General features: G+C 40.2%; 1 protein-coding gene across 9 annotated transcripts in view; it reads right to left on the bottom strand.

Moving 5' to 3' along the window:
- The window catches only part of TP53BP1 (tumor protein p53 binding protein 1), a 119922-nt gene that overhangs the window by 5444 nt on the left and 90115 nt on the right, over nt 1-24363 (bottom strand). For 7 of the 9 annotated variants that reach the window (XM_075207875.1, XM_075207882.1, XM_075207874.1 and 4 more), the window contains 12 exons: nt 21815-22316; nt 17727-17879; nt 16006-16304; nt 15576-15755; nt 13846-13875; nt 13296-13720; nt 8319-8510; nt 7896-8114; nt 6527-6742; nt 5222-5316; nt 4170-4369; nt 3907-4052 (listed from right to left, as the gene is read on the bottom strand). In XM_075207875.1, coding sequence (XP_075063976.1) covers nt 3907-4052; nt 4170-4369; nt 5222-5316; nt 6527-6742; nt 7896-8114; nt 8319-8510; nt 13296-13720; nt 13846-13875; nt 15576-15755; nt 16006-16304; nt 17727-17879; nt 21815-22316 — 2657 coding nt within the window. The remainder of the gene's footprint in view (nt 1-3906; nt 4053-4169; nt 4370-5221; nt 5317-6526; nt 6743-7895; nt 8115-8318; nt 8511-13295; nt 13721-13845; nt 13876-15575; nt 15756-16005; nt 16305-17726; nt 17880-21814; nt 22317-24363) is intronic. The other 2 variants (XM_075207878.1, XM_075207879.1) reach the window with 2 other exon arrangements.

The following is a 24363-nucleotide window of genomic DNA, read 5'->3' as shown; positions in this document are numbered from 1 at the left end:
TCTTCGCATCCTCAGATGCGAGCTTTGGCCCGAAAGTATTGCGCGCAGCTGTTCCAGAGCATTCCCTCCCTTAGGGGCAGCTTTGGTAAGTCCCCATTGTCTCGCAGTGTCCCCCAATGGCAGGAAAGAGAAAAGATGATTTTTACTCACTGTAAAATCAATTTCTCTTACTCCATTGGGGGACACTGCACACCCTCCCTTGCTCTGTGAATCTGTATGCTTCTTTTCTCTGCCCTTCAGGGCGCCCCTTCTCATACACTTGGTTAGTCAAAACTGAGGTATCCACAGGAGAGGAGGGGCATAGTAGAGGAGGGGAGTAGAGATCAAAAAAGTTGATAAGTGCCTAAACGCCCACACCCACTACTATACCCCATTGTCTCGCAGTGTCCCCCAATGGAGTAAGAGAAATTGATTTTACGGTAAGTAAAAATCTTCTTTTAGGTACTGTTTTAACAGAGCTTAAGGAAACTGGATTGTGTGGTGTGGAAGTTGAAGCCATAATAGTTAAGAAAGAGGGGTTGTTATATAAACACCATGCTGAGGGCTAGGAAGCCTGTCTCTGAAAAGAAGTCCTCCAGACTGTACGAACAGTTTCCTATGTTGTTCCTGTTTTTGAAGGTTCAGGTTGTTACCTTTTTGTTATTTTTTTCCCCCCAGCAAAAGGTTTGCACTCTTATCAGCAGTGCAGACTCTTTTCAGAGCGTGACCCATATGAGACCACCCATTCAGTCCTCCTCTAGTCACTTGGGAATTTGGTGTTGACAGCATTATCGTAGATTTGTAAGGTGCCACAGTGCTCCACAGCGCTGTACAGTAGGAAAAACAGTGAATATATATATATATATATATATATATATATAAAAACTATGTATAAAACAAGGTAATAGAAGGTAGACAAAATAAATGGACATAAAAACAAAGGGTATGGAGGACCCTGCTCACTAGAGAGCTTACATTCTAAGTTGAAGAGGGCACAGCTGAAACAAGATGAACAAGTGTGGCTTAGAGTGGAAAGTGGGACAGCTGTGAGGGTGTATTAGTGTGAATAGTATCCACAGGGATAAGGTAAGCTTTGAAAAAAAAAAAAGATGAGTTTTTAGAGAATGTCTAAAGATTTGAAGGCTGTGGGAAAACCTGATTGGCATGGTAGGGAATTCCATAAGTGGGGAGCAGAACGGGAGAAGTCTTGTAGGAGCGAGTACGAGGTGTTTACCAGAGACGAGACAAGGCGCAGGTCAGAGGTAGATCTAAGAAGATAGGAAGGAGAGACTTTTGATATGTATGAAGGGGTGGTGGTGTTGAGGGTTTTATAGGTAAGGGTGAGTAATTTAAATTGGATTCTGAAGGACAGAGGAAGACAATGTAGGGATTTGCAAAGTGGTGCAGCAGATGTGGAGCGGTGAGAGGAAGATCAGTCTTGCAGGAGCATTTATGATGTATTGACGTGTGGATATATTGGTGTCAGCAATGCCAGATAGCAGGAGGTTGCAGTAGTCAAGATAGGAGATATTACAACAACCTCCATTTGAACCTCTGGATCCAGTGGAGGTAAAATTTCTCACGTGGTACACTTACCCTCCTTGCCATGGAAATGGACAAGAAGGTATCAGAATTAGGGGGATTTGCAAAAGAGAGCCCCCATCTGAATTTCACAATAATTGGTCTGTTTTTATTACAAAACATGGTGGTTTACAAATTCCATATTCCTAAAAGGAGCCTCTATACACCATTGTGCAGTGTTCACCAAATGGATTCAGAGGAAAGGAGTATAAAAATCCTATTTTCCCAACTACTGCACGGTCAGAGCTTCTATGCTAAATACTGGCGAGTATTCGTAGGAGCCAATTAAATTCGGCAATGTTATTCTAGGAATAACGCAGCCTGCGCACTGTTACCGTGCAAATGCTGATTTTTGCTTGGGGCTGCAAGCAAAAATCCTGGTTACAAATACCATATTAACGGTAATACTATTAGTGCCACGTTATTCCTAGACTAACGTGGCCAAATTGAATCGACCCCAAAGAGTACACTAATAAAATAGAACACCTAAAGCTAAGGGCATCTGGTTTTTAGGCTAGCATACCCTGACATTACTTCTTCCACTCACCTCAAGATATAACCATGCTGGGACAAATCTTACAAAGAAACGTCAATAGGAAGCAACCCAGATTAAACATACAAAAACATTCCAGCCTAACAAACCAGATTATAACTCTATAGCTGCATAAATCTCCCCCTGGGTCCAGTGCTCATGAAGCAGTTGGACTCGGTCACACCTTCAAGATAAATGCTAGTTTCTTGGTGTTGATGAGTGTATAATTCTGTGCATCTCCCATGCCACTGTTCTCATATCTTGCAAGTTCTGGCAAAGCCAATCTACCAATGGGTCTTCTATCTCATCCATTCTTTCTTGCAAATGAAATAGATATGTAAGCTTCAATCTGAAATGAAATTCTTTCATCCAGCAACAGTTCCTTTGCTTGGAGTGGATGGAAATCTAGTTCTTCAGTCGGGGGAACAGTTAACGTCTGTCAACATCAAAGACTCCTCCATGTTCCCATGTGAATCGCTCATGAAAAAGATCGCCCACATTCAGGAATCTCATTTCATGTGTTTCTGTTCAGTCTGGGTTTAGTCCCAGATATATTTACAAGAGTCAGTGTCCTTGGCAGCATCTTTCCATTGGCGGGGGAAGAGTGCAATCCCATACTTGGACAATCTCAATGCAAAATGGCAGTTAAATATATAAAATATAATGTAAGAGCATGGCTGAATTATGACTTTCAGCTGCCCACCTTCATGGCTCTCATTTGCCTTCTCTTCAATAACATGCTGGAATCAAGACAGCAGCATTTAATCACCTCCTTCTGAGATCCTGCCAATATAGTCCTCTGTTAAATGAGGGTGGAAGCCTCCAGAATCTCTACTCTAGAGAGACTTGTGCTGTCCTGCTTTCAAGGTCATATCTAGGTCTGTTACAACTTTCTCCTCAGTAATTACACAATCTGAATTTCAGCATTGGGAAGCTGGAATGCGAGGTCCTTACATATAGATAAGGTACATCTTGTAAATGCTCACAAATTGAGTATAGGACCTGAATACTTATGGTGTACCCCAACAAGTCATTCTAGCAAGTAAGATGGCTATTGGATTGTCATGAAGCAGAGAAGCCAACTGCCTGATCAATGAAAAATGAAGTGACACTAATTGGTTCATGTGGAACATTTATCGTAAAACTAAATAAACCCCTGTCCTTTCTTAGCACTATAATTTGGTTTAGAGCACTCTGCAGTCTACCCCATTTCAGCTTCTGTATTTTATTACACCACATATTCCTTGGAGTGTTTGGTCTTTAATAAGCCTATGATCGGAGCAGATTGATCAAAGCATTATTTGTCCGAGATCAATATTATATTTGGTGAATCTTGGGACATATCGTTCATTAATGCATTTCCTTCTAAAGCACTTTAAAATTAATTGTATGTTTTAAAAATAAGGAATTGGGAACTAAATGATATTTAAAAATTACTGAAAAAAAAAATTGCTGTCACTTCTAAGGGTTAGTCTGTAATATTTGTCACAACTCAGTTACATTAGTGACGCTGGTTTGGTGAACAACATCGAAGATCCTTCAATCATCTCTTTCTTCTTATGCATTCCTGTTCTTAGAGATGTTGGTGCATCTTCATATAATCTGTCTCTGACAATTGGCATTCGGTGATTTTTTTTTTTAATGAAATTACTGTTAAATCCTTGTATAAAAAGGATTTAATATTATAATATTACTGTAGGTTATTTTTTTTCAAACATAAATCTGTAATATGTTGTTGCTAAAGCATCTGTTGGCCTAAAGGCATCACTACAAACATGATTATTAAGCTTAAGATCCCCACGGACAACAGATACCTTTGTTGAGATCTGTGGAGATGTGCTGCTTTGCAGATGCTGCCCCTCCAGTCATCAATACTTCCGTCCACATTTCCAAAAAGTTCTCTAGCTGATCAGATACCACAAGAAAGCGCAATCCTTGAAAGGGATGCCGGGAGTCGTGCCTACGAAATTCAATTGTAATATATTACATTTTTGTTTCTTAAAAAAAATACTGTGGACTAAATTTCCCAAAGATGTTATCCAACATACGAAATAGATAAATATGAAGACAATGTTACCATTCCAAAATTCTTTCCTCTTGAAGGCTGTATCCGGCAGGAAGGAGATAATTGCGGAAATTTTGCAGCTCATTAGCGTGACAGCTGTCATGGACCCAGACGTGAGACACACAGGGGATCCCACTTCCAAGGCACAGGAAATATTTTCTGGTCCGGCAGTGTTGGTCAGCAATCAGTAAGCACTGGGCGGCTACTTTACACTAGGAAAGCCAGGAAACAAACGCGTAACCTCTCTATATACTTATACATAAGATGGGAGCTTTAGTTATCTTTACACTTAGGTTACTTTGCTTACAGACCGATTGAGATTAAGGTAACATCTTACTAAACGGGGATAATCCCACTCTTCCACACAGCATGGTAACAAAACAATAATGATCGTTAAAAAAAGCACTACAATGTTGCATAATAACCTAGTGCTAGGAAATCTAATCTGACCTTAAATGGTACAGAGCGTATGGCAGGAGATTCCTAGTAACCATACAATGCTGGGGGTAAATGTATCAAGCTGAGAGTTTTCCGGCGAGTTTGAAAAACCAATCAGATTCTAGCTATCATTTATTTAGTACATTCTACAAAATGATAGCTAGAATCTGATTGGTTTTTCAAACCCACCGGAAAACTCTCAGCTTGATACATTTACCCCCTGATGTCTCCCTTCACAGGTAGTTCCAGTGGTCATTTTGAACTGACTTTGCAGCTTAGCAACAATGAATAATATTTTCTTTTACCACGGTAACATGGAGATTAATGGCATCGCATCTAAAGTAAGAGGATACATAGATTGCAATTTCAGGAATTAAATGTTGTTAATGTACTAAAATGCCATTTACAGAGAAAGTATAGGTGCATGTTAATGCTAGTTACACCACTTATACTGGCAATTTAGTGCTTACAAAGCATGTAAACAAAGTAAGCAGCACTTAATCACTTGCAATGACTACATTTCAGCTGTGAGAAGATACCAGAGCGTAATTGTTCTCCCCCATAGAACAAACACATGGCACTGACATATCATGTACTCTGTAAAGGTTGTAATATGAAATTCTCACCAACGCTTCATTAAAACTGTCCAAGATACTACCGCCTCCTGCGCGGAGTTGTGACTCTGTGTATCTCCGGTCATAGGGCGTGCTCTCAATGTATTCTGCAATAAGATACAGCTAATAAACCACTTGAGAGTTAACTCAAAGAAATTAGTTTAACGTCTAAATTTTTCTCTACAGAGAACCCAGGAATGTCTTTCTTATTAAAGATTGAACAGGGACCCATTTATTGTTATATCTGTTCTAGATATGAATAATCTGTTCTAGATGTGAATAAAACAATATCCTTCACATAAATTTGATGTGGTGAAGAGATTTTTTATTTTCTTAAATCATCTCGCCACTGATAACAAAAATACAACGTTTGAGATTTACTCCCAAGAAAATAACCAACCCTGTAGCTAAATCATCTCTTCCCATGTGACAGTATACCTACAGACAAGACCACGGCTGTTTTAATAGAAGCACCAATGCCTCTAATTCTAGGAGGTTGTAGGGGATTTAAATCTGATAAATATTTGATTATGACATTTGTGTAAACCAGTGTTGTGATACCAACATTACCCAATGAATATCAACCCTGGCCAAGACCATATATATATATATATATATATTTATTTTAAAACATTTTGCATAGCATTAATGTAGTTGGAGTGGAAAACAATACAAAAGTGAGGCATTCTACAAATGTTTGTTATTTACAGTTGCTTAGAACACTTACCATTTACGCAATACTGACTATTGGGCTACTATGGCCCGTTTCATTATCATTTATATAGCGCCACTAATTCCGCAGCGCTGTACAGAGAACTCACATCAGTCCCTGCCCCATTGAAGCTTAGTCTAAATTCCCTAACATACACACACAGAGCGAGAGAGACCAATGTCAATTTAATAGCAGCCAAATAACCTGCTAGATGTTTTTGGCATGTGGGAGGAAACCAGAGCACTCAGAGGAAACCCATGCAAACACAGGGAGAACATAAAAACCCCACGCAAACACAGGGAGAACATAAAAACCCCACGCAAACACGGGGACAACATACAAACTCCACACAGAAAAGTCCATGGTCAGGAACAGAAGTTCTAACCACTGAGCCACCATACTGCCTTAGTTACTAACATTGCATTTAGGTGAAAAATCTGCACTAAAACACAGCAAACATTTGCATTCCATTACATGGATAACAGTTAAATGTTGATTTGGTACTTGTGGTTCAGCACAAATTTTGCTTATAAATCCAATGTTCGGAAATAAGCCCTATTCTGGGAAAAAACACAACAAAACATTCCCCTACCCAAAACACGTACCTTCCTCTTCTTCACTGCTGAGGGAAGGTATCTCCTGTGATTTTAGACAATTGTTGAGCTTGTCACTGGTTGTGGCCGTTGTAAGGAGGAATGAATAGCCCACGAACAACAACTTATTATGGGGTAAAGGTCCATGTGTATCCTCTATTGCTGCCTGGTCACTTTCAGTATCTCCACTTTCATTGGGGCTCATAAAATCACCTCCTTTTGCAGAACCTTTTTAACGACACCATACAATTAATTTTATACATGAGAACACAAAAGGTTTTTAAAGCTGCACTATAGAAAATGGTTTACTATTTCACACATTTAACTGCAGGACATGGAAGTAATATAGTAATTGCACAAATATTTATCATAAAATAGCAGCCCTGAAACTAAACCTTCTGGGTGTCTCAACTTAAAGGCGAAAAGAGTGGCAAGATGTGCAAGTAAACTTTCAAGTGAGCAGTAATGCTGATTTTAACCCTTTCATTGTATCTCAGGTCTGCAACAATCCTTCCCATGTGTTCAGGCCAAATTGTACATTACTGGGCGGCATTAGCTACAGTGACAATATCTTTTTAACTACTTTATATATATGTTTATGTTTGGATGTCCATAAAATCATACACAGAGCAGCTCTGCATATTCCAAAACCTCCAGGGAAACCATAGTAAAATCAGAGTTTTTTTGAGAAATCCAGAAGTGGCTCCTGCCAATGGTACAAAGGGCTTATTCTTTGTGCCTAGAAAGTGGACCACTGATCTCTCTCTATGGGGTGAGATTCAATTCAGCGCGATGTGTGTCTGGAACGTCCAGAGAGACCTATCACGCCAATGTTATGACAGACATCTCTGCTCATTTCTCCTCGCACCCCATAGAGGTAGATTCTAGGGCTATGGCTCAGAGAGGGTTAAGTCTGCTCCCAGTATCTTTCGGTCTGTCGATTTTCTAGATATGGCTTCTGTGATTCTTTACAGTGGGAAAAGCAACAACATCACCTGTCCATGAAGATGGATAAACTTCTTACAAGCAACTGCCACGTGGGGCTACCGCTACATAATACTGTGGAAGAGCTGATGCCCACTATATTTCTAATTACCACTGGAGTGCTATTAGGCTCTATTGTTGTGATTATTTAGTGATACATTAGTGTTACACAACATAATACCACCCAGTATGTCTTTAACTTTGCTGCTCCATAAAAGTCATGCAGGAGATGGGAAATAGGACAAAACGTACATGAAAATACAATACATTTTTATATAAAATTCATCATATCAGAAGGAATTACCTGTATTGGTACAGGTGTACCAAAGTATGACCTGAAAACAATCTCCACCTATCTTAGCTTCATCAATTTCCTAATAAAATGTGAAAGCCTCACCAGACTTCATCAAGAGAGACTTGCGGCCACGCTTTGCTGGAGATTTATCATCGTCTGAGTTGATGAGTTTCCTTTTGCCAGAGAGTGGACCCAGGGAGCTGCGAGGGTGCTCAGACACTTTTCTAGTTGGGGTGGTTGTACTGGATGTACTTGTGCTGGTCGGTGTGGTTGTCACACTTACGTTACTTCTCCGTTTCCGCTTTCCTTCTACTAGATTATCTTAAAAAAAACAAAAAGACACAAATAGCCATGTTGCACACAAGCAGAACAACAGTATAAAACTGTACGTGATGTGTTATTGTACATGTACAGGCTGATGGAGTACAAATACACACTGCAGATAGGAGATGTATGAAAACTTCCTACAATTTAAATATCCTCTTAAAATTCCAATGAAAGGCCAATGTAAGATATCAACAGTACCGAGACTTATGTCCGATCCCTTAGTTAACGGTGTTGAAGGTTCGTATGGACCAAGACCAAATTGTTCTCGCAGCTTATTTCCTTGCTCTAGAGAGAGTATAACTGCCATTCTTTTGTACCATTTTCTTTGTCCTTCCTTTTCAATACAATAATATAGTTCTCCAGAATCTCGCTTGTGTGCTGTTACCACTCCTGCAAAATAAACAACAGGTCAATGTTATAAGGAGCTATCTGATATGTATATAACACAGAGTTAAAATAATTATTGAACTTGCAAAGAATAACACTGAGCAAAAGTTCTCTGAGTCATATTCGTGGACAGTAAGTGAAATTACATGGTCACAAGGCACCTAATAAAAAGAGGATTTTTGTACTTGCGTTAAATCTCTTTCTCCGAGTCCATCTGGGGGACACTGCTACCATGGGGTTGTCTGAGGGCACTTGAAGTTGGCACTTAAATAGTTAAGAACTAAACTTACTGCTGACTCCTCCCCTCTGCAACCCCATCAACCTCAGTTATGTTAAAGTGCCCAAGGATTTGGGCTGCGTTTAATAGTGCTTAGCAGTACTTGCTGCTTAGTATTAGATTTTATTAGTATGTTTGTATGAGTGTAGGTGAGGATGAATGTAATTAACATTTTTTTCCTCATAGGTTTTAAAATGGAGCAATGCTCTGTAAGAAGAAAAAGAAAGGGGAGGTAAAAGAAAAAGAAAGGGGAGGAAAAAGAAAAAGAAAGGGGAGGAAAAAGAAAAAGAAAGGGGAGGAAAAAGAAAAAGAAAGGGGAGGAAAAAGAAAAAGAAAGGGGAGGAAACAGAAAAAGAAAGAGGAGGAAACAGAAAAAGAAAGAGGAGGAAACAGAAAAAGAAAGAGGAGGAAACAGAAAAAGAAAGAGGAGGAAACAGAAAAAGAAAGAGGAGGAACAAGAAGAAGAAAGAGGAGTAACAAGAAGAAGAAAGAGGAGTAACAAGAAGAAGAACAAGAGAAGAACAAAAGGAGAAGAAGAAGATGAGAAGAAGAAGAAGATTTAAAGAAGAAAGTTGTGTGTTACGATCGTAACACTTAATAAAATAAAGTTGCCCTTACACAGGCCTAATGTTTGGACATTTCCCCTATTGCATTCTTACTGTACCAATTACAGGATCGCCTTCCATTTAGGCACCAACCAAACCTGACCAAATTGACAAATCCAGGTGCTCAGTCTATGCGAGTGGATCACAAAGCTAAATTAGTGTGGTTGGCTGATAATTGCACACACACAGATCAAGGTCATTGTACAATCTCATTCTCTAACATACCTAAAAAGCATTTGTCTAATCTCTATTAAATGTTAAGTCCTTTCAGGCTCAAAATTTCACCTCCATTTGATCTAAAATACTGAAACTAGGCATCTGAACTATTATGTACAGGAGCAACTTAAGACCCCCACCTCTACAATGAAAGATCAGATAAGATCCTATAAAATTGGGAATAACTGCACATATTTAATAGTCAGAAATCTTTAGAAAGATTTCATCAGAATTACACTACCCCTTATTAATCAAAAAGCAGAAAGCCATTACCTCCAAGAAACAAATTCGGTGAGGAGAAGTCTTCCTTAGCAACTGGGGTGCAGCAAAGACAAGCTACATTTTACTCCCTAAATTCTGTAAGTCACTCCCCCTCTCAACACACACAATGGTCATCTATTGACTTGCTATAGACAATAATATCTGTGTGTTACTAGCATAAGTATGACTTTTATGAGTGACTTAGTTCTATGATGCCGTTGTCTGAGCAGGGCACATCATATACCGAATGAAAGGTGTTCATCTATAGATTTGCAGAAAAATATTGGCGTTGTAATTGGTTGCATTTCACAAAGTGTCTGCCTGCCATCTACAACAATGCATTACCATTGTCCTCTGCAAATTGCGACAGATGGCAATACACCTGTGCACCTGCTGGTTGCTCTGGAAACTGTAAGAGTTATTTTCATCCCTGCTGAGTGACCTGGAACATGTGACCTGCTGGGTGGTCTACAAACTGTGACCGGTATTTGCAGCCCTGCTGGATGACCTGGAATCTTAGCTTGTTTGCAATCATGACACATGCAACTACACTACCCCCAGGGGCAGGCTGGGTGGCAGGGGGGCATTTGCCCCCCAGATCGGTCCCATAATGGGCTACTTTGTGCTGGGTCACTGGGCCGTCTGCATTTTTTTCCTTTAAAATAGGCTGCTGAGTCGAGTCTTGCCCCCCGGGACTGAAAGTTGACAACCCTTCCCCCCCGACTACCCCACGTTACACCAGCAATACTGCCCTGTAATCATAAAAATATTGACCATTTGCCAATACTGAAAACCAAACTTTTTTGTATGGAAATATACAGGAACTCCTCCAAGTTGGACACCAAAATATCCTATACTGTTGTTCCAGTAGCTTTGCACTTCTTGGTAACTTCATCCATGAAAGTTCACTTTTTTGTACATATATGGGTTATTAATTATACATATCTGTATGGCTTTGGAGAGCTTGTAAACATATCAGTAAAAACAGGATTTTTGTACTTCCATTAAATCCATTTCTCAGAGTCCATTCGGGGACACTGCGACCACATTCAAAACTAGCATCTTTGGATGCAGAAATGTTAACATGTTGTGAAAATATGTACAGAGCTGCTCCAACAAGGCCCAGCATACAGAGAATGGCAGAATGAGCACTAATATTTTCGGGAATTGGTTTGCCTGAACCAATATATGCCTGACGAACAACAGAAGTAATCCACCTGGCTTATTTAGCCACTAGTCAACCAGTATTTTGAGCGTCATATAAGAAAAATAGGTTTTGTGTTTTCACAATAGTTGATGCCCTATCCAAATAGAGTCTAAGGGTCTGAACCACATCCAAAAAAGCAAAGGTCCTCTTCTTCAAAAGAGTTAGTCCTCCTTAGGGTTGAAATAAAAATATCTCGATTCAGGGCGAATTTTGAAGCCACCGTAGGTTGTGTATGTCCAGCAGATCTATCTTTTTTTGAAAATAGACCGAAAGGACTGAGATATGTACCTTCTAGGGACCGAGTTATAAACCCTGTGCAGACTGACCAGCAAAAGAGACAATAGAAAAAGTCACCAGGACGAACCTACTGGCAAATTTGCAATGTTTGTGTACCACAAATTCCATTACAATCTGGAGCAACCATTACGGACATAAGCCAGCATAGATAGATTGACGAGTTGAAATGCTCAAGGAACCAACATGGTGCCTTCGGGTCTCTGGAACAAAATCACTCCACCTTATGGTTAACCCGAGATGCCATGATATCGGAATCTGTCTGACCCCACTTTTGTACTATCTGAAGAAAGATATCCGTGTGAAGAGACCATTCCTTGGGCTGAAGAGCACATCTGCTACCCAAATTTCCATCCTCGGAATGAATATTGTTGAAATTGCCTGAGCGTTCCGGTCTGCCCAGCGCATAATCTTGGTGGTTTCCTTCATTGCCAGGAATGTTCTGCTGCCTCCCTGGTGGTTTATGTATGCTTCTGCTATGGCATTGGCAGACTGGATCTTTATGGCCTTCCCCTTTAGAAGAGAAGTCCATTTATTAGAGCGTTTATCACTGGTCTTAGTTCTAACATGTTGCGGGCAGTCTTGATTCCTCCAGAGAGAGGTTATTAATATTATAATAAGATGGCAAAGTTGAGAATGTCAATGCTACAACACCAAAAGAGCTGAGGAGCCCACAGGGACAAAGATGAGTTGGCTGGACAAACCATGGGCAGAATTGTTCCATTTTGCTATAATCTCGAGTTGGATCGTCCTGGAGTGAAAGCATGCAAATTGGACTGTGTCAAAGGGGAAGACCATTTTCTCCAGAAGCTTTATAAACCAGATCAGATCATATCCGAAATCTGCTCAGACTACTGCTTTATTTACACATGCAGAAGCTAAAATGGGTCTAAGAGCAGCCCCAGCTGCCACATAAATGGACTTTAAAAAGACTTTTGCACTGTATATCTGTGGCATCCCTGAGGGAAGCTGCTTTCAGAATGGGAGTGGTTGTTATCTTGGAAAGATGTGCAATGGGTGTGGCCACCTTAGGAGGGAATTTCCATTTCCAAGTATCCTCATTAGATTGAGGATAAAGAACTAGCAGCCTGCATGGAATCTGAAATTTCCTACCAGGCCTAACAGACTCCCAAGGGAAAGACGTATTCCCTAAGGTGACAGAGAGGGGAATCGGAGGAGGGACTTCACCTACCTCCCTAGGGTGAACAGCAAGCTGGGTAAGCTCTGTAATGGCTAATGCCAGTGATTTTGCCCAGACTGGCTCTGGCAATTCAGATATAGAGATTTCTGAATTTGTGCAGAATTCAAATTCAGTGCCTAACACCTGTACCAGCCTCTATACCATCATGGTCGCAGTTTTTATTAAATTTATTATTTTTGTATTTAGTATTTTGTCCATCACATCTTACAGGTTGTATAATCTTACACCAATTAGTAATGTATCCTAATCATAGATAAATATTGGATATTTAACCTGGAAACATGTTAAGCAGATAGGTCTGAAAACCAGAAAGATATGAGTACCAAGGGTCTCTTCGTACAGTCACTGTACACAACTTAAAAGATCACTACACCTAAAATACAATCTGGTTTATAAATAGAGTAAAAGTTCCAGCAGCCAGCATTTTTAGCCACCTTTTGCAGAAAATGGCTTATAGATAAAAGCACTCTACTACAAAGAACATGTAAATACAATGTTAAACATTTCCAGTTCTGTGAATGTATTTTATTAGCTCTAAGGAAACTTATGTAATTTAGAATATATTAAGCGCAGTGCTCAAAATCATTGAAAAATAACCCTCATCCAGAGCAAGTCCTAAGCATTGCACAAAATAGATCACATGCGTTTCCATCAGCATATCATATTCATGTAGATATTATGTTTTAGAAAGTAACACAAATGACTTTGTCCATAAATTAGAACATACCTGCGCTGAAATATTCATCTTCAGAAAGGGCTGTCACCTCTGTGTCCAAAGGAATAGGGTCACATAATAAAATGTCTTTTCCCAGAACATCACACTCATAACCATCATCAAACAGCAGCTTGTATTTGCCTCCACCAACATCTCGAGTAATTGTTCCTGAATAAAAATAGCCATTGGAGGACCATTTGGCTACAACCCTGAGCCCCACAAAACTACTGCCTGTTGAGGATTCCAGGCTTTCATTCTTTGATGGAGTTTGATAGGGGATCTCAGGGGAGTCACTGCGAATCATTGAGGGTGATCCTGGGCTTGCTTTGTCACGGGCTTCTGGATGACCAATGTTGATGCGTGTAAATGGTTCTTCATCTGGAATGGCAGCAGCTGTAGAATCCTCGCCATGTGCATGAGCCGCTGAGCTAATTTCCCTGGAAAGTTGATAATCAATGTACAACTAAGTGCATACAAAATACCAATATTACCATTAGGTAATGAAATGCTGAAAAGAAGCAGCTGGTTAAAAGAGCTGAAGGAAACAGTATATATGGCTTACCCCAGTCCACATCTATAAAACTGCATGCTTCTGAAGAGAAATTTTATTGTAAGAGAAATAAAAAACATTAACACATGAAGGGAGCAGCCATTCCCATTTTATGGCAATCACATATATGTATTTGATAAATACTTGTTTTGCACTCATCTCTTCTGTAGTGCAGCTCACTGAAACATTAAGTTTACTTACATACAGTATAATGTTACTTTTGGTTTTTAAGACAAAGGCCATCGCTGCATTACCGTGGACCACTACCCACAAAACACTGTAGGAGTATATTCTATATCAGTGGTTCCCAAACTGTGCACTGCGGCTCCTTGGGTGTCAAAGCGATCTCACAAGGGCGCCGCGGCCAGGGCTGGTGGTAAGTAAGGTGGGGGAGTATTTGGTAATTATTTTGGCTTAGGGGTGCCTTGAAAAATTTATGGAGACTCTAAGGGTGCCTTAAACGAGAAAGTTTGGGATCCACTGTTATACTGTTGGGATCCACTGTATATAAAAGGACTATAACTGTACAGTGAAACAATGTGTGTCAAACTAGGGATTATAGTCGCTATGATGGGGAACCCAAAAAAAACCAAACATGTGGCTCGAACAGCAACTAAGCAAATCTAGTTTTCTGGGATGGCTGCAGGATATTGAAGGTACAATTTGTAATTACCAGACAAAATGATAATCTGGTGCCATAGTTGTGTAATTTTGTTTGTACTTGTCCACCTGTCAGCTTTGCCAAGTATTTTTATTTCAATTACATATGCAGAACTGAAAAGATTTTTTTTTTTTACTTTCAATCCCAATGTTTGTAAATGGAGTGGAAATTAACATTTCATCAAACAAGTCCCAAATAAATAAAAACCGGATCTATATAACCATTAAGGCTCATTCACACCTATCTATTGTTAATGCACCTATCAAACGCCAACATCTGAAAAGCGCATTAAGAATAGAATGAAAAGTTTCTTATGGGCTCATTCACACTATTGCATTCTAAATTTTTCATGCTGTTTTTAAAATTTTAGAAGAATCGACCTACAACATAGCTAAAGCATCAATTAGTTTTAATGTATATTTACACATTTTGCCAGCACGCGTGTGTGAATGAGTCATGAAGGGTTGGTGTGCAAATGCTGCAAGTGACATATTAAGCAATACATCAATTTAGTGTACAGGAACAATCGTATACACGATCTGATGATTACAATAAAAGCAAAACGGCTGCGTAGTTTATTACACAATGAAGTAGCAACCCATGCAAGTGTGCACATTAAAACAATAATAACTAGAGACTAATAAAAAAAACAACTTTATATTTAAATAATAAAGAAAATGGTAAAAAGCTCAAGGCTGCTTATAAAAGCAGATTTCAGGAGTGCTGCACAACTAGTAAAATCCTACCCTGTCTTCCATTTTCTAAGAACCTGATCTCCCGTCTTTGCATTTACAGAGCCTGGTCTCCCTATCTTTATATTAAAAAAAATATTTAATTCAGTTGTGCATTAAATATAATGGAGGAAAGGCCTACTTTCCCACATCAATGGCTGGCTGGCCACTTTCAACAGCCGGTGTCTAAATAAACCACTGGATATGGCAGCTGCTAAGACAGATTCAATAAAATGAACACTGGGATTTAACAAAAAATAAAATAAAACACAAAAAAAACAAAAAACCCTTTGCTTCTAAAAACATAAAAGACTGCCTGATCAGAGCCAACACTGTCTCACTATGGATACCTTGATCCAGTTCCTCGAAAGGGAGGACGTCCCCTCCTCCCTCTTCCACGGGGTGTAAGGGGCGCTTTGGCCCCTGGTCTGTTTCCAAGCGATGCATCTGCATCATCTTCACTCACTTGCACCCCTGTTTCTCTTCCTGGTCGGTGTGAAGACCCTGGCTGGCTGGCCACTTTCCTAGGACTGGAAAAAATGAAGAAAGTTTATCTTACGGCTCTGAATGATCTGGGGATTCAGTACCTATATTTCCCTACTTAGGATTTACTACTGTATAATTGATCTACAGAACATCTGGATATAACAAGACTGTTTTTTAGAACCCAAATGCCCACAAAATAAAAACTGAAAACTCCTCTATAGGATTTTCCTAGGTAACGTATTTTGGTTTTATTTTCAGTATGTAATTATTTTATGTATGAGGCCATACAAGTACCTTAGCTTTCCTATATTTCCACGTCCACTTGGCATAGCAAACTCTCCAGACTCCAACTGGCCACCTTTCCCTTTGAGTGCAGCTGTTGCCCTCCCTCTATCACAGCTACTACCACTGGTGCTCTGCCCAGCAGAGAGGCCACTGCTTGCTCCGCTAGAAGTGCGCTGAAGGCTTGAAGCTTTTGAGGAAAAGGAACTAATATCTGCAAGATCTCCAGAGGTCAGAGAAGAGCCAACCGTTCTGGAAGGTGACACTTCATTTTCATATTCATGACTCTCTATAACTGGATCATCAGCTTCCTAGAACAAGCACACACATGGCAAATACATTTAACCTTTTAGCTGTGATTTGCCTAGAAGCATTTTATGTGCCTAACCAAATCTATGCATTTGTGCTGAAAAGCCCCACCCACTTTTATCACATGACTTATTTTGTAAATACAACATGATTCTATGCACTACAGTCAGTGAAAGAAAAATAGACCACATAATGAACAAATGCTTCATACATGAACATTAACCCAAGACCTAAACATCATGTGTGTGTAAATTATTTGTTAGAGGAGTAGCAATTATTTGTATTTTTAATGTTTTATATTTACCAAAAAGCAACAAAGATAAATAAATAACAAATGTGCCTAACTGATATTTTCTGTGAATCAGACATATCTATGAAAAATAATCTTATACTAGGCAAACCTTACAACAAAAAATCCTCTTCCTAAGTAAATGATGTTATGCCCTGTATGGGGACCTCTGAAGAAAGCGCCCTTAGAAGTTTACGCCACCGTGCACGAACACACTTTTTTTCAATACACGCGTTTTTTTATCTGCAGAGTACTCTGAGTTCTCAGTCATATTGTTCATCACACGGAAGCAGCTTATTCAAATCCTGGACAGTATACCACAGTCTCTAGGACAGTGTTTGCTAACCTGTGACACTCCAGGTGTTGTGAAACTACAAGTCCCAGTATGCTTTGCCAATATATAGCAGCTTATTGCTGGAAGGGTATGCTGGGACTTGTAGTTTCACAACATCTGGCGTGTCACAGGTTAGCCAACACTGCTCTAAGAGAACATTAGAAGGCACAACTGACTTTTGTACGGTACAGCAAGCATCCTATTGGCGAGGAGATGTGTGGCATATTTCAACTGTGCTTTAGATCTGTATCTACAGCTTAATATCGCTGGAACCTTCCCCATAGAGGGCATAACATCATAGGTTGGCTCCTATTAACTTTTTCCTTAGGGCTAATTATTGGATACAATACTCCATTATTTGAGAACTATGGACATTAGGCTGCAATAGCTGAACAAAAAAGTGTGTAATTGATTTGAACTCCTATAGGTTCTATATTAAGGAGTTTTTGTCACGCTGAGCGTATTAGTGTTTATTAAAAATATTAGTATAGAATAAAATATAAACATGTCATTATATTAACCAGAGCTCTCATATGCTTTTTTGTTTGTTTCTTTTGAATTATTTAACAAGATACAGTACTTGTTAAAGTGGAGAGCTGCAGATTTTTATCTAGGCACCATTTATTGATTTGCCAATAGGGTTATTTATTTGCCAAAGAATATTTAACTAGTGCTTGATTGTCTGTTTTCTTTGTGTTGTATTCCCAAATAAGTAAATAAGTAAATAAGTGTATTCCTGTTATACATTTACACACTAAATGACAATATTTACATCAAAATCATGCATGGAAGAAAATTTACCTCCACGACTTTGCGCTCCACTTCTGCACCATCCATATAATAGACATCTGTGATAACACGGGTGACCACTGTACGCACTTCACGAATTGTGCGCACATGCCGGTGAAGACCACGACCAGGAGGAGGCCGGGGTAGTTCAAAGTCATCCTCTGCCTTATGAGTAGAAGAAAACAATGTGAAGTCTATCTCTATCCTCTGAAAATGTTTTATTTAATTTGCAATATTGTACACTGTCATTTGCAAGAGCATTATAATGTTACACTATTCAAATGTGTTTTATACAAATGCTTTTTACATCATTTGTTATATTTGATGAACACAGAATATTGTTTAAACGAGAAAAGTGCTAATTAGGTGTTCTTCTTTGTATACATGTATTTAATGTAGTTCAACTAGCTACCAGAACTAGAAAAAAAAAAATACTTTCCATTCATTGCCAGAGATGATAACTAGATATTACTGTGTCCCATAGTAAAACCTCCACAGCTCAGTTAGGTTTTTATCACGGAACAATATCCAGCAGAGAACAGCAAATTTACATCCCTCCTCAACACTGGGTGCAGTTAAGGAAGCTTAGTTTATCTAAAACAGGAAACAAACATTTAAACTACTGTGAATCTCAACTAATGCAGAACCAAACTGAGAGCCTTTTTAGGATGGGATAGTTTGTCCTTCATTAACATTTAAGAAATAATTAAAGAAATTCAAATTTCAGCCATCTGGGGCATCTAAGCCTGGCAGTGGGGGTGTCTCAGAAACCCAGAACGGAATTAGAACAATGACTTCTAAGGAACATCTGTCAAAGCTTGCTGATGTGGAGGTCAGGACATGCACCATGTAGAATCTGGTTAATCTGTGGAGATTAGACAATGTGGCTGACCTACAGAGCTGTCCTGCTGAAGTCCAGTACTTTCCTCCTGCCTCCCTTTTGGAGCAGGAGGAAAAAAATATTGGTAAATATGAAAAATTAGGACTCATTCAGCAGAAAACATGAGGTCATAATGACTTTGTGCTTGTGCAAGACAACCGTAGAGACTGAAAGAGGTGGTTGTGGGTAGTATGGAAACTCTGTATGTGGAGTAGAATTGCCAGCAAAGAAGCAATCTGTTAGCAGAGTATGCACATTGACAATTTAGACAGAGGATGGAAGGAAAATCCTGCAGTGCAGAGAGGACAAGACTGAGGCGCCATTGTGATATCAGATGCCGAAAAGAATGACAAATTAAAGTAATATTAGTAACTAAGGCAACTTTGATGAGCAGGTAGCCAGATCCCTGTGTAGTCCCTCTTGGAGGAATGCCAATAAATGTCAAAAGACTAAATTATTACTATTAAACTATTAAGACATCTAGACCTCCAACGCTCCATTTAGTAGGTACCCCAAAACCTGTGAAAATGTTTTTGAACAAACAGGTTACACTCCAGTCGTATCTTTCCCAAGGAAAAGAACCAGCATAAAGGAAAGATAAATCAAACTAAACTCCCACTAAACCACCTGAGGGTCCCAGGACATTTTTGATCAGACAGAATGCCTGAGGTCAGCCAACTCCAGAGGACATTTATCAGTAAAAGCGTCAAATGGAGACCACAGACCCTGTAAATCCACCTGTGAAACTTTACATAAGGCAAACCTTTCACTGTGGAAACAATAATGCATAACCCTCATGGTCTGACAGAAATAACAGGGGCTGCGAACACCATCATCACCAGGTCTTGGGCCCCCTGAGCGTTCACAGGAAATAGCTCCACTCAATAAAGGGAGTTGTAGAACAAGGACCAAAAAGTGTACCCTTGTTGCCAGCTGCAGTAGAGAATCACCATCTAACCAGGAGTCCACAATTCCTTCAGAACAGTCTAAAGGAGCCTAATCAGGATATGGTAGGATCACAATTCCTATGAAATGGAGGAGGAGGCCGCAAAAGGTCTACATAGATCTTCTTGAAAACACTGTCACAATTTCAGTCCAAAACTCTTTCGATCAGCAAAAAATCTGTGCCCAATGTACAGGAATATTTTTGAAATAGGCCACCAAATTATAAATAGTAGCCCACTCTCCAGCTTCTTCCCCTTGAGGGTATTAATGGGCATATTGAAGTCTAAAACAAGAAAAAGGTAATTTAGATGAAAGATCCAAGGGCGAGACAAGTCATCTACGAACACCACCTTTGGATCCCTCATGTTGGAGACATGCAATGCAACCTAGATGCCATCATGTCAACATCACTCCGACTCCATTTTTCCACAATTTGTTGAAAGACATCCGACTGAGGAGACCATTCCCTTTTGCTAAGAAAATCTGCTTCACAGGTTTGCACACCTAAAATGAACAAAGCCAAGATGGCCGGCAGAGTCCTTTAAGCCCATCGCATTATTTTGTGGGTTTCTATCTTGGCAAGGGACCGCTTGGTGCCTCCTTGATGATTGAGATATGCCACTGCTGTGGCATTGTCTGACTGGATCTTAAGGCACCTCCTAGATGGTGTCCTGATGAAAGTGGTGAACACAGCTCTCTGTTCCAGCACATTTTTTGGGAGCTTTGATTCCTCCCGAGACCAAACACCCTGAAAGAGACACTGAAGAGTGACGATACCCCAGTCCCGAAGGCTGGCATCAAATGAGACTACAGTCTACTCCCAGATGGTGAACAGGTGACCCCTGTTGAGGTTGTCAACCCTCACTCACCAGAGGAGTGATGAACTGGCTGGCCAGATGATGGTGAGATTTTTTTCTCATTTCAAAAAGGTGTTCGATCTTGAACGCCCATGAACTGAACTGTGCAACAGTGCACCACCTCGAAGGTCGAGACCATCTTCCCTAAGGCTTTTATGCAAAAGTGAACAGACGTCTGTCTGCAAACAGACAGAGACTTTACTAGTCCCTGTAAAGAAAGAATCTTGTCCTCTGGCAAGAACACTCTATGTTGTCAGGTGTTGAACAGTAGCCCAGGAAAATCATCTGCTAGGAAGGTGTAAAGTTGGATTTTTTGTAATTGAGGATCCAACCGCGAGATTCCAAGATCCGTGCAGTTTCCCACACGTGATCCTAAAACAAGCTCGGGTATCCTGACTTATTCAGTAGATTGTGCGGGTAGAGAGTAAGTCACCCCTTGAACCTCAGAAGAGCATCTATAACTGCCATGACCTTCTTGAACACCCTTGGCAATGTCGCCAGTGCGGAAGGGGTAGCCTGAACTTGGATATGATGGATCTGAATGGCAAATCTGAGAAGACACTGGTATCCCTCCCAGATTGAAGCATACAAGTCTGCATCCTTGATGTCCATGGACACCATGAACTCATTCTGTTCCATGTTATTCATCACAGGCCACAGGGACTCCATCTTGAACCGGTCTACCTGAAGCGGGGTGTTCAAGTTCGAAATGGGCCCAAAAGATAAACACAACCTGTTCTGCTTCTCCAGGACTGGAATAACTACCCATTTAGGAGGAGGAGAACTGAATGGCTTCCAACAGAGGTAAACATTTTGCTTTGTATCTAGGAAGACCCCTTGGTGGAAAAACAGTCTGGATGGGGACTTCAGGAAATCTATGAGGTACCCACAGCTTTTGATTCCTCTCACCTAGGCATCTGTGGTGGAATCAACCCAACGGTCCCAGAAGAGAATGAAAGTTTGACTCATTGCTTTTCATAATTGAAAGGAGCAAAACCTAATGCCCTTAAGTCTAGGAGCATTAACAGGCAGATAGTAGAGAATAGAGGGTCTTTCAACCTGCATTACACCTGGAACTTACGTTCACGCTTAGTCCACAATTCACAAAGTATATCTGAGGGAAAAAAAGGGAAGGAAAACAGCAATTTCACTGTTAAACAACAAATTGTCAGGAACATCAGGGACCTTGGTGTCCTGAATGTTTAGTACCTAGTGCACAGCCCGTACTAAATCATCAACAACTTGCCTTACTAGAGGACTGTTCCTCAACCCAGGCTTGTACGGACTTCCATTATGTGGGACTGATAAAGAGCACAGAAGCTACAGGAATCAAAAACTCCCTTAGAGCCAAAGGGGCAAGACACTCAATGTTTGTTGAGAAAATGTGTAGTACTGTTGTAGATTTCAGAGGTCCTTACCTGACTGTGCACAGATTCAGTGTCTTCTCCCTGTCTCTGTTTTTGTGTTCCTTCAGATTTTTCAGGGTCCTGCTCACTCTGCCTGATTTTTTTTTCAAGTCCTAGGTCAGCACCTCCACTAACTTTTGTAAATGGTGGTCTAGACACAGCATCTGTCTGGGTTGAGGATGACACCACTAACACTTCAGCTTCCGCTATATTCACAGTTTGGACTTCCTTGTTTCTATATACATTTTTCTCTGTGTTTAATTGTTGGGTAGGGGCTGGAGCAGACATTTTCTTCTCACTGTTTTCCTCAGCATCTTTTGGAACAGGATGCTGACTTTCTACCACAAAATGTTCAATTTCCATGGCCTCTTCCTCCTGATCACAAGACATGTCGTCTATAGATTCCTCTGGAATGGACATATGGTCCATGTCCTGCTCACGTACATCTTTTACAAGTTGTGAAGCCACAGATGTCATTCCCTTTTCTTTACTGGAGAACTGGAATGGCTTTTCCCTGCAAAGAACAAAATGTGTCACTATCAGCACTTCTAATTGACCACACTTAAGGCAATAGAAGAAGCCAGTAGTATAATTTAACAGAAAAAATAAACAAAAAACACTATTATAAAGGACTATCATTGTCCTAGCACAGTCCACCTTGGGAAAATCCCCATCTGATGGAAGCTGGCACACCACTTCATTTTAGAGGAATAAGCAGGAGATTAAATCTGTAGAGAAAGATGAACGCATATGGCCACTGACTGAAAGGAAACCGTGGACATCCTATCAGGTGCACAGCAGATTCAGTCTTCTAGACCATCTCTAACACAGATAATTTTCCCTAGCACTCAAAGTTCTGCTTGCACATTGAGGTGCAGCAGCTCCTGTTAGATAATCCTGATGGCCCTGGGGCTACATCTGGGGGTACTTCCTACAAATAGGACATTGTAAATTAAAGTTATTGCCAACTGTGGGAAAAAAATTCCATTTCTATAACATGTTTTGTAAGATTTACCAATAAATGCATTCTACTACGTATCTCATTAGAAAAGAATATAGATGAGATTTGTTACAATGCTCCACCTGTTCTATGGAGTGTATTAGACTAAATCTCTTTATTATACTTTTTACTGTTCCTGCTCACACTGAAAACTAGGAAATTAGAAATCTTCGCCTATAGCAAGTCACGTTCCCCATAGAGAGCGATATCCTAACAGGTACTTGGATGCCCCTAGGTCTTGTACTCGGAGCTGTAAGAGCTTATTTTAGTAACCAGGTAGTGATGCGTTATGGAGGCTGGTAGTTGTAGTAGTACACGAGCAGTATACACAGGATAACCACTACCGATGCAAATGGTCAAGGGCAGGCAGTGAACAGGACTGTGAAGGTCAAGCCACAAGGTCAGAACATGCAGCAAACAAGGAAGGTCCGATAACAAACCAAGGGGATCGAGACAGGCAGCAGACTAAGAGAATCCAGGAACTAGCAGGGGTCAGGCAACAGGTAGACAAGCAGAAGGTATAGGATGTAGCAATACAGCAGGCTTCACAAACAGCGCGGCGGCTCAGATGCAGAAGATACGCGTCCTGGCTGCTAGACAACAGCCATGATAGGAAAAGAGTTTGTGTGAACCGTCGCAATTAGTGCAGTGGCTCATAACAGTACACCGCCTTGAGGAGGTTAAAGAACCCCTACATCCAAGTTTTCCTGCATGTACATGTTTTGAAGGGATCCAAGATCTCTTTTCAGGTCCAAAGCCCTTCCAATGGACTGAATAATGAACTTGGCCTTGCACCCTTTTTTAATCCAAATTTTTTTTTACAATGAATTCCTGGTGCCCGTTGATATCCACCGGAGGAGGTTTAGCGGGGAGGCTAGACCTGAATGTACTAGAAAAAACAACAGGCTTGAAAAGAAATCAGTGAAAAGTGTTTGGAATTTTCAATGATCTAGAAAGATCTAACCAGAAGGCAACAGGGTTCAGTCTCTAAATAATCTCGAAGCGACCAATGTATCGGGGTCCAAATTTCCTAAAAATTTGTCGGAGTTTGACATTACAAGTGGACAACCAGACCCCATCACCCACTTTAAATGCGCATGTCCTACGGTGGTGAGCCAAAAAAACATTGAGAGAAAGGAGACATGTAGTAAGGCAGAATGTATTTTCTTTCAAATGGATACAAAACGTAAAGCTGTGTTGAGCACTTCAGGCAAAATAGTGGGCTTAAGTTGAGTCAAAGAGTTAGCCCTAGGATGCTAACCAAGAACACAGAAGAACGGAAGGTGTTGGAAGAGGCTTGAAGTATGCATATTCAGCCCATGGTAAATAATTAACCCAATCAATATGATATTTAGAAATATAACACCGTAAATTTACAACAGGGTAAACACACCAGGAGGGGTAAAACAAATGATCAATGATCTAGGTAGACTAGAGGAATGGTCAAGAGAGTGACAACTACAGTTTAATGCCAAAAAATGCAAAATCATGCACTTGGGTCTCAAAATCACAAAGGCTAAATATAGTATTAATGGCACTATAATGAAAACTACAGAGGAGG

Source organism: Mixophyes fleayi, chromosome 4, assembly GCF_038048845.1.
Source record: "Mixophyes fleayi isolate aMixFle1 chromosome 4, aMixFle1.hap1, whole genome shotgun sequence".
Classification (NCBI taxonomy): Eukaryota; Metazoa; Chordata; class Amphibia; order Anura; family Limnodynastidae; genus Mixophyes; species Mixophyes fleayi.
The sequence above is the reverse complement of the archived record's forward strand: the minus strand, read 5'-3'. Positions and strand labels throughout refer to the sequence as shown.